At 43.1% G+C, this 11,258-nt stretch overlaps 1 protein-coding gene across 3 annotated transcripts in view; it reads right to left on the bottom strand.

Annotated features, from left to right (window-relative positions):
- Positions 1 to 2,558: 2,558 nt before the first annotated feature.
- The window catches only part of RFTN2 (raftlin family member 2), a 108,108-nt gene continuing 99,408 nt past the window's right edge, over positions 2,559 to 11,258 (bottom strand). For all 3 annotated transcript variants that reach the window (XM_030209612.1, XM_030209614.1, XM_030209613.1), the window contains 2 exons: positions 9,182 to 9,260; positions 2,559 to 3,140 (listed from right to left, as the gene is read on the bottom strand). In XM_030209612.1, the coding sequence (XP_030065472.1) occupies positions 2,868 to 3,140; positions 9,182 to 9,260 (352 nt within the window). In that variant the 3' untranslated portion in view covers positions 2,559 to 2,867. The remainder of the gene's footprint in view (positions 3,141 to 9,181; positions 9,261 to 11,258) is intronic.

Raw genomic sequence — 11,258 nt, 5'->3', positions numbered from 1 at the left:
GGCTCAAAGGTAGATGGGGGTGGAGGGGGTTCAGAGACAGGCAGTTGCCGTGAGAGGGGGGGGGGAGAGAGAGAGAGGTGAGGCACTGCTAATGAGATGTTTTGGGGACCACTGGAAAGGGTGAGCCTGTGCCCACCCAGGTCCACCCACAGCTACGCCACTGCTAGGGACAGAGAAAATATCTAAACAAGTATGCCCTGCAGGTGAGGTAGGAGCAGTTAGATATGATAAAGACATTTAATTACCTCCAAAGTGCAAATGCACAGGAGGCATGTCTCTTTCAATGGAAAGGAGGCTCTGAAAAGATGCGGATGAATTCTTTTTACATTGTATACATGGAATAGCTTTTAGGGGAGGTGGCGGAGAAAGTATGTGAACTTAAGAAGCACAGAAGATCTCAAAGGGCCAGAAGGGCTTGTAGAGCTGAGCAGGTGTGGGTGAGCAAGCTAGATAGGCTATGATCTTTTACTGCTGTCATGCTCTCTGTTTCTGGTAGAGGGCAGTATTGATGTGGAGTTGAGGGCCAGTGGAAGGTCTGAATTGTGTTTGAGGGCAATTTTCAAGGGATTCTGTAGCTAAATCCCAGAGATGAGAATTGCCCTCCCCTTAGTCAGTACATATAGATGGGCTGTTTTGTAAGTACATGTATTTTAGGCCATGGGAGAAAATAAAATAAAACGCACAAGATGCATTCACTCGGAAATCCTTTATGGAGTTTGTGCCTGCAATAAAGCAGATGCAAAGTCTGCAGTTGGTCCTCACTAACCTGAATTTTCAAAAGTAAATGTTGCAGACCTGCATGTTGCCTGAGCAATGTAAAAATCATTCCTGTAATGTAGTAGAACTGGAAATACACCAAGACAAACACTGATTGCAGACAGCTGAATATCAAGGTGGGGGAGAGGAGGCACATGTACAATTATCAATCCCCTTCTTAAGTAGAGAGGTGTGGTAGCCTTGTAAGTCCACTCTTAAAGGTTATCAATAGAAATCAAACAAAATAAAACATGGAAAAGAAAATAAGATGATACCTTTTTTATTGGACATAGCTAATCAAGAAATGTATTAAGTTATGTCCAATAAAAAAGGTATCATCATATTTTCTTTTCCATGTTTTATTTTGTTTGATTTCTATTCAATCCCCTTATGAAATGACTGAACATGAATTTTCTTGATAAATGCAGTAACATCTGTGCTCAACGCTGGCCTGCGAGGAAAAATTATGCTTATGCTTATTTGATAGACCACTTTTGCTAATAAAAGGTCAAAGCTGGAGATAGTTGGCAAAGAAAGGGGCAACATACCATGGGTCCAGAAGGGTAAAGGGATTCCACTTCTACAGCGAGAGGTTGATCTTCCTGGTTTCTGTGTGCACATTCCAGTGCATTGTGGTATTTGTAGTTTCCCACTTTGTCTCTGTAGGAAAAATGTTTACTGCATGGAGCTCTTAGTCAGCCTCCAGCAGCTGGATCGCTTGGCAGCTCCTCTGGAATATGTACAATCAACAGTCCATAATTATTCTTATTTAACTGAGCACTCTTAGCTTTGGAAACAGTTGGCTAGCTATATAGAGTCAAAGCTGCAGTATTTTATGGAGAGTAAGAGCCCTAGCTAGCTTTCTCGAAATTTCTTTGTGCCACAGTTGACGCTTCTTTTGGTCTTCTTCCTAGATCTCCTAATTGCACTCATTGGCTTTAATTAGAATGTACCCACACAACTTTCTACACTACAACGTGGTACACATAAATTCTAATGCATGCTTTTGAAAAGGGGGCGGGTTGTGGACATTTCAGTAAACTATGTGCACTATTATACAATATACCCAATCTGCATCTAAGTTAGGCATAGGTATTAAGGCCTGGTTTTAGGTGGCCTAAATGGGTGTGTCTAAATTTTAGTCACAAGAATGGCACGTGAGCATATTCTATAAACTACACCTAACTTTAGGCGTATTACAGAATCACGCTAACTGCATAGTTTTTCAGTGCCGCTTTTTAAGGCGCCGTTTATAGTATTGTAATTTTTTTTTTTAATTGTAACCACACTTCCTGGTGTCTGTGTTGTATTTATAATTTTGCCTGTGTATAGATCATGCTTCCATAGCTTTTTAGTGAACAACCCAGCAGATCCCCAGTTTTAAAAAAAATGTAAACATCCCTCAGAAACAAAACAAATCTGAACAAAAGAGATGATTTATTTTCATTGAAATTATTTTGAAAACTTCATTGCGCTAGTACAGCTGCTTTAAAACACTATTTGTTCTGGTTACTCTGGTTCTAATATAAGAGCACACTTCAGCTGGTTGGCTGTTTTACACTTTTATTTTGTTATTGATGTAATACCTTACCCAGGTACTACAGTTGGTACATTGTTAAAACTATAGTCACCGCTGACTGCGGCCGAACCAGATTATGGTAAAAGCTATGTGCAAAGCACTGGGCTTTCAACAGTCTGAACCAGGGGTTCTCAACCCAGTCCTCAGGACACACCATGCCAGACTGGTTTTTAAGATATCCACAATGAATAGGCATGAGATAAATTGGAATGCGTTGCCTTCAGTGTATGCAAATCTCTCATATATATTCATTGTGTGCATCCTGAAAGCCTGACTGGCTTGGTGTGTCCCAAGGATTTGGGTTGTCTCTCTCTGGTCTTAACCTACCAAAATATACATGCTGTGTGAGTATCTTCCGTATTGTCAACCCTGTGTGTAGTAGGTGGTTAAAATTGTACATGAGAACTTTACATCCATATATATACCAAATGGATGTAAAGAAAATGTTGAGTTACAAGAATGAAAATATGCCACAAATCCTGAGGGGTAGGAGGACTGGGAAAGAACCTCACCAGTTCAACTACTTGCTTGGTCACATGCAAGTGACCTGAGTCACTCCATCTTCCTGTTCAAATTGTCCATCATCTAGGTCTTTCAGCATGCTGTCGCTGCTGCTGAAGCCTGAAAAGTTTCCATACTGCAAGGGTCCTTCTTTGGCCCAGCATTGTTTGGAGGGAGAAAGACGGAATTCATCAGATGAAGGATGAACACGTTCAGGTGTTCTAGGTGTGGTGGTATGCAGACCGATGCTTCTGCTAGATGCCCTGTTCCTTTCCTCACTTCCTATGTGTCTTGCAGATCTCTTCTGCGGAATTGAATTAAAGCGTATGAATACCACAATAAAAATAAGCACACACACATCTTAAAGTGATGGAAGGGAAAATAAATGAAAAATAATTCTGGTCATATTACTACACTCACAGTGGTGCTAAGTGCTGTTCTGTAAAACAGTGTTTCTCCAACTGGCCCTGGAATATTCCCTAGCTTGTCCGGTTTTCAGAATACCCACAATGAGTATGATATGGAGGCAGTGTATGAAGCTATATTTATTGTGGACAGCCAGACTAGCTAAAGGGTATTCTAGGAATAGATTGAGCAACAGTGCTCTACAACAAGTGTGGATTGTAACAAAATATTGGTGTGGGGGATTTTTCTCTTGCTAATCTATTCCCTCTGTATTAGCCAGAAGGATCTCTGCAGCCTAGCCTGCAGCAGCAACACAAATTAAGCATGGGGCCTCCAAGCCACAACAAGGCTCAAGGCCCTGTCATGTTCCCACCCCTTCTTTTTGTATGGACCTCCTATATTAATAACAGGAAGTTTGTGCCAAAAAAAGGGGTGGAAATACAGCAAAGCCTTGATCTTCACAGCCCTCTGAGGCCCTGCCCTTATTTTTTTAACTTCCTCTTTGGTGTTGGCAGCACAGCCTTCAATTGCATGCCGCAGGTACTTCCCAATCCTGTCTCCTGGCAGTACTCAGTCCACTGGGGCATGCCCCAATCTGCCCCTGCTCTAAAAGAAAAGGCACAAAAGCATTAGCCTTAAGTCATCACACATTTCTTAAACGGAAAAGTATCTCCAAAAAAGTAAAGCTGTGTTCAAGTTAAGACATATGAGAACAATTCTATTGGGGTCATGGATTTGATATACTGCCTTTCTGTGGGTACAACCAAAGCAGTTTACATATATATTTGCAGGTACTTTTTCTGACCCTAGTGGGCTCACAATCTAAGTAACTGGGCTCCTCCCATTAGGGACCCCGAGGGCAGGCAGTAGGAGTCTATTCTATTATAGAACCTTGGCACCTAGGTTCTGTAATAGAATTCTAGTGTAGCCTGGTATAGACATGCCTAACATTTAGGTGTCCACCCTTACACCAGCTATAGAGCTGGTGTGAGCGCAAGAGCGGCAAGGTTGTGTGTAATTTAAAGTATTCTGTAAGTTATGCATTTAATTGGGAGCCCTTGTCTCCCATACATGCGTACGCCCCCTGCAAATACACGTTATGTAAGTTAAACGGGTCTTTACAGAATAGTGCTTTGGCACCATGCTGGCATATACCCATGTAAGTAAGCACATACCCCCAAAACCCAAATTCTATATATGGCGCTTTAACTTGTGTACTAATTTGGCCGCATGGTCAAATTGCACGCACTTAACAAGCCAATCAGCAATAATTGGTACTTAACCAATTAGTAGCACTAATTGGCTTTAATCAGAATGTACCCACACAACTTTCTACGCTACAATTGAAAGGGGGGGGGGGGGGGTTGTGGACATTTCAATAAACTATGTGCACTATTATAGAATACACCCGGATCTGCATATAAGTTAGGCACAGGTATTTAGGCCTGCTTTTAGGTGGCTTAAATGGGTGTGTCTAAATTTTAGTCACAAGAATGGCGCGTCAGCATATTCTATACACCTAACTTTAGGCGTATTTTACAGAATCACGCTAACTGCATGGTTTTTCAGTGCCACTTTTTAAGGTGCTGTTTATAGAATTTGGCCCATAGGCATATATGCCAGTATTCTAAACATTTACAGGTGTAACGCTCATAAAAATGTTATCACCTAGCTTACAGAATTGCCGCATGTGTTAGTTAACTGTAACCATTTCCTTTCCAAATTTCCAGTGATCTGCTTCCCAAAAGAAGCTAACGTTAATTGCAGTGCTAATCCGTGTGTTTACTCATGCTTGTATCCTTTTTGGCATGGCAGTTTTATCTTGCATGATTCTGTTAAAAGGTTGTGGGGTAATTATGTCCCATTATGATCATTTTAATGAGAATTGAGCACATTTCATGTCTCCATTCTGATCTCCATGTTTTTTTTCTAAAACGGGGCTTCACATATTTAACCCAAGTTAGAATCAACTGCTTTCCTGGTCTTTTTAAATTTCAGATAGGTAAACATGAATAAATAATCCTTTTCACCTCTGTCAATTACTGTAGCTTTTAGTTCTGTTATCTATGTGTGCTTCCATCTTTATTCAGCAAAACAAAAGAGAAGAAAATCTCCCCAGAAGCGATGCAATGAATCAAAGTGCGGAGGTGGCCAAAGGAAACAGAGACCTGAGCCACAGGTGTAAATCAAAGACCTTTATGGAATAACAACTGACCCGACATGGCCATGTTTCAGCAACGGTGCCTGCATCAGAGGTCTTGTTATTTCAGGAAACAAGTGTATATCATTCCAACTATTGTAGAGATAACTGAACTGCAAACAATGTCTTGCAGCTAAAAACAGCACAATGCATAGTAACCCACGGCTCTGTGTCAAAATCAATTCTGATGGAATGCTAAAATAGGATCTGCCAACACAAAGCCTTTTCTAAAATACCTGTGTGAGTACTAGAGGCTGACAAACTTTTTTTTTTTTTCAGTTTTGGCAGAAACCAAAACTGTCTGAAAGCTTTTGGTCGAAACAAACTGCAGCTGAAACTCATCACCTTGTTTTGGCTGAAACTGTGTTTGTGTGAATGTGAACCAGTGCTTGGAACTGTCAGAGCCCGCAGTCTGCACCCCTCTGCTAAACTCACAGTATTTGAGCCAGAATATAATAATTTAAATAATGAAATATATTTTACCTCCAAGCAAAATAGCCTCCACAACTAATGAAAACTGAAACTAGAAGCCACAGTGCTTTTACAGTGGCTGATTTCGTGCCACCCTTGGAGTGACAGATGACATCATAACTCCACAGAGATGCTAATTCCTAAGGAGCTTATCATCCCATATTAACAGACGTGAATTTGTGCTAACAGTTTGTATCAAAAGCATTTATTTGAAGCACTCTACCATATAAACTATTGAGTAAGATCATAACTGCTTTACTTACAATCACAGTATAAAAGAGGAATACAAAAGTAGCCCCCCCCCCCCCCACACAGTTCCCAGACTACTGTACATTCCCTGGCAGTCTAGTGGTGTAGTCAGAGCAGGAGCAATGCCCCAATTGTGGCAGCCATTTTCAGAGCAGAGATGGAATGGACAGGAGTAACTGGTGATTGCTTCTGTGGGCAGAAAAAGGGATTAAGGGCCGATTTCGGTACCATAACTAAAACGAAAACCGAAATTTGGTTGGCCTGTAATGAATACATGTGTATTTCTTGGCATGTACAGTAGGAGCAGCCATTTTGCAAAGATACACACTGAAAAACTTAACAACGCGGAACTGGCAGCAGTAGTGTAGCCAGACAGCCGATTTAGGGCAGATCAGAGACCAAAGTGAGCGGGCAAAAAAATTTCATGCCTGCCCCCTCCTCAACTAATGCAAATCCAAATTTGATTTCCGCCTCCCCTTCTGGAGCCCAAACCCAGGGCCGCCGAGAGACTGGGCTGGGCCCGAGGCAAGGCCATGCCCAGGGCCCCGCCCCCATCGCCGCCCCCCTCTGTCCACCACCGGGCCGGGCCCCCCTGAATTCAAATCATAGCGCCTCACCTCAACTTCAACCTTGTTTCGTGTGAAAGAAGCACAGCAGCGGCAGTCTGCAGATCGCCTCCCTTCGGGCCTTCCCTCCCTGTGTCCCGCCCTCACGCAAGTTACGGGACACAGGGAGGGAAGACCCGAAGGGAGGTGATCTGCAGACTGCCTGCTGCTGCGCTTCTTTCACACAGAGCGAGGTCGAGGTGAGGCACTATGATTTGAATTCAGGGGGGCCCAGCCCGGTGGTGGATAGAGGGGGGCAAGTGGAGGGGACTGCGGCGCTGGACCCCTCTTGGAAGCCTGGGCCCGGGGAATTTTGTCCCCCCCTGCCCCCCCTCTCAGCGGCCCTGGCCAGCCCTCCCAAATTAAATGAAATATCTGTGCTAGCAGGGTACCTACCAAAAAACAGAGGCTATATCTTTAACTTGCCTTCATTTTGGAGATGGACATGGGATTAAGGAGAATGACTCCCTTAATCCCTTGTGTATAGTCCTGAGTGAGCACTTCTGTAACACTTACAGATATACATGCCTTTGACCTGGTGTAAAATCCATTTCCTTTGTAAAATGGGTAATACACATATAGATTTTAGTCTCATCCAAGCCATGACCAAACCATGTGCAAATCACACCCCCTTGAATTCTCTGTACAGTGTAGATTTCCCTGTGTAAATGGCTTTCTGAAATTGGCATTTTCAAGCATATTCAATATACAGATGTAAATACTGCAATTTCCATGTGGGTATGTTTCTAAAATAATGGCCTTAATTTCCTGACTGAACAACCTATGCATTTCATGTTGAAATGATCTCAGTGCACTGTGATTTCCTGGCTGCACAAAGAAAACACTCCTAGACAGGATGTATTTATTCAGAAATAGAGTACTTTCCATTTACATCCAGCTTGGGCTGAGAGATAGCAGTGAGCACAAACAAGCCTTTACTCAGATTCCGGAATCCAGTTCTACTGTCCAGAAACTTCTGGCTCAACCAGTAGTTTCTCCCTATCTGTTTCTTGTCACTGTATTTCACAGAGTAGGGCAAGTGTTTAGGGGAGCAAAGATTTAAAAGGAAGCCTGCAGTAATAGTTCTGTTCTTAATTTTTTTTGCATAATAATGCCAGACAGGAAGGGTATAAATACCTGAGCAAGAGGTGATTAGTATTGTTCTTAATCTCAAGGACACATATACGTTTGGGTTTGAAGTAAATATTACTAAATGAAATGACATATTCTAAGAGTTTATGTGAGGAGGTGCAGTGCACCATTAACAAGAAAAGGTCATTTTTACTACTGTAACATGGAATGGCATATAGAGGCTCTGTGGAAGGGTCAGTGTTTTTAATTGTAACCTATATGCTCAGCTCATGTAATGTTAATACCTTAGGGCCCGATATTCAGCTGGTGGCAGTCGCCAATTCTTAAGGCACTGACCCCCACAGCCTAAATTGGACACAGGTATCCAATGCTGGGCTGAATCCAAACACTGGCCTTGAATGTCTGCGTCTTGCCTGGCCTGCTGGAAGTTTCCAGGTGCTGGCTGATATTCAGTGCCACAATCTGGGCACGTTAGGACAGATATTTCTATGTTTCTACTTGCCCAAATAGTTATCCAGGCACTGGTACTGAATACTGATGGTGCCTGGATAGCTTCCAGGTTTGCTCTGACTCCATCGCCTAGACAACCCTGGCACTAACCAGAGTTAGTGTGTTTAGAGCAGATAACCAGCTCTAGCACTGGTCAACGTGATTTAACCAGGTAAGAGCCTCTCCCACTCAGTTAAATCATTTCTAATATGGATCCCATAGGGATAAGATTAAATAAATGGTACCCAAATTAGGTGCCAGGATGATGTGCGCTAAGCGGGAGTTCTATAAAGGCAGTTCCGCATAGAACTTTCTAGAATACTAGCCTAACTTTAGGAGCAAACATGTATGCCTGCCAAAGGCTGGTGTAAATGCTGATGCCTAACTACTGTCAGGCACAGAAATGGAAAACACCTAAATCCTGGGAATGCCCATGGAATTGTGTGAGAGAAAAGTTAGGCAATCAGTTTACAGAATAAGGGCATGTCAGTTATGAATGCAACTGTTAATTAGTGCTTGTTAAAGTCTATTATTGGTGCTTATCTCCAAGTGCCAATTAGCTAATTACGTAATGCACTTAACTGACCATATTCTATAACTGGGCACGTATTTGCACACTGAACTTTAGGTGCCATTTATAAAATTTGGGGGATAAATACCAAGATATACCTAATTCTAATTCATTCTCCTTGTTGTTTTTTCCTCTTTTTATGTATTTTTTTTTTATTTATGCACTTTTTTACATAATATTCAAGATCACTCTTGAGTAAGGAAATAGACAATCATTCCAGTTCACCTCACAGTAATTCTTTCTATGGTATCATTTTCACTTACCTCCGGTGTCTGAGAAGCTGAATTAATTATTACAGGTCTCTGAAGGAATATGACCTGCTTGGTGGCCAGATTTCCTTCCCTACAAAATAACACACATATTTTAGCATTCTGAAACAATAACTCTGTTCCATATGTATTTGCTTTACATCAGAGGTTCTCAAACTGCGGGGCAACACATATAACCCACCATGAATACCATTAAAACAGTTTCAGTCCAATAACCTAGTGATGAAGGAGGTGGTCCTATGGCCCTGGCAATGAAGGAGGTGGTCCTATGACCCTGGCAACGAAAATACCACTCTTGAGGCTTTGGTCCCCAGCTGGAAGTGTATATCTGCTGTGGCACTCAAGGGAAACTCCTGGGAAATAGTGGGAAAGCTGTAGAAATAGAGGACACAGAGCATGGGGAAGTGAAAAATGAAAAGGAGAGGGATGGGGCAGCCCTGCAGCAAACCTGAATAAAGTTCCTTTTGACTTGATGGTTGGTTTGTTGCAGAAGTTCGATACAACTGCTTCTGCTTGTCACTGACAGTCTCCCAGCTGTGCAGCCACAGTACAGGACTGTTTCTGTGGTATAGACCACATGGGGCTCCATGGAATTGTAGAAATTGCTGCATGATTCATACCATGAGAAGACTGTCTGGAAGCGGTGAGCTGCACTGATGCCACAAGACAGTTGATAGAAGACTTGGAGACAAATTACCATGAACAGAACGGGAGGATGAAGCTGACTGACACACAGATTACAGGTATAAACAACTGCAGATTGGAATGGAGAAGAAGGATCAGGGGTTGAGGGAAGTCCATTAACTGGTGCTCTGGGAAGGAGGGCCCAAGAACTTTAGACTAGGGAAGAGGGACGCTTAAGGCCTGGATATTGATAGGAAGGCTCAAGGGGAGGGAGCACAGACTGGGGATTTGGGAGAAGGGGGGATAGTAAACACAGTAAAGAGAGGACCTAAACTGGGTGTGAATATAAAGGAGGAAGAAGATAACCTGGGATGAGGCATTAAGCTCAGGGGCTCACTCCATAATGTGTGTTTTGGGTCCTAACATGTCCAATACTGGCCCTTTATGGAGAAGAAAGGGAGAGGGAAGTATAAGTAAGAGGAGTAGGAAAGGCCAAAAGTGAAAGAGGCATAAAGGTGGCACGAGGGATACAGGGAGGAATGACAGAGAGGCACCAATTGGAAGTTACAGAATACTAGCACTTATGTGTTTAACTGTAACAGTTATGTGTGTAAGTGGGACACCCTCGCTCCTCCCATGCCTCGTCCTGTAAAACGTACCAAACCCCAGCCTTGGCTGACTGCTACAATCCGCTACTTACATTCCTGCGCCTGCTCTGCCGAACGCCTCTGGCTAAAATCTCATGCCCATGCTGACTTCATAGATTTCAAATTCTTGCTGACCTCCTTCCAGTCTGCTCTTTTCCTCTCCAAACAGGACTATTACATCCAGTTGACAAACTCTCTTGGCTCAAACCCTCGACACCTCTTCGCCACTCTCAACTCTTTCCTCAAAGTGCCTTCTCCTCCAACTCCCCCTCACTTTCTCCCAAGACTCTAGCTGAGTACTTTCACGATAAGGTCCACAAGATTAAACTTGAATTCTCAACCAGTTCACCTCCACCTCTCCCTCCCTTAGTCCATTCTCTCAACCCCCCCAACCCCCACCTCCTTTTCTTCCTTTCCTGAAATCACTGAAGACGAAACTACATTCCTTCTCTCCTCCTCAAAACTAACCACCTGCTCCTCTGACCCTATTTCCACTCATCTACTCAACACTATCTCACCTGCTGTCATCCCCTTCATCTGTCATATCCTCAATCTTTCACTTTCCACTGCGACTGTTCCCGATGCCTTCAAACATGCCGTAGTAAAACCACTCCTAAAGAAACCCTCATTGGACCCTACCTGTCCCTCCAACTATCGCCCCATCTCCCTCCTCCCTTTCCTATCCAAGATGCTTGAACGTGCTGTTCACCATCGTTGTCTCGACTTCCTATCATCTAAAGCAATTCTTGATCCACTTCAATCTGGCTTTCGCCCCCGTCATTCAACCGAAACGGCGCTTA

Source organism: Microcaecilia unicolor, chromosome 7, assembly GCF_901765095.1.
Source record: "Microcaecilia unicolor chromosome 7, aMicUni1.1, whole genome shotgun sequence".
Taxonomy (NCBI): domain Eukaryota; kingdom Metazoa; phylum Chordata; class Amphibia; order Gymnophiona; family Siphonopidae; genus Microcaecilia; species Microcaecilia unicolor.
The sequence above is the reverse complement of the archived record's forward strand: the minus strand, read 5'-3'. Positions and strand labels throughout refer to the sequence as shown.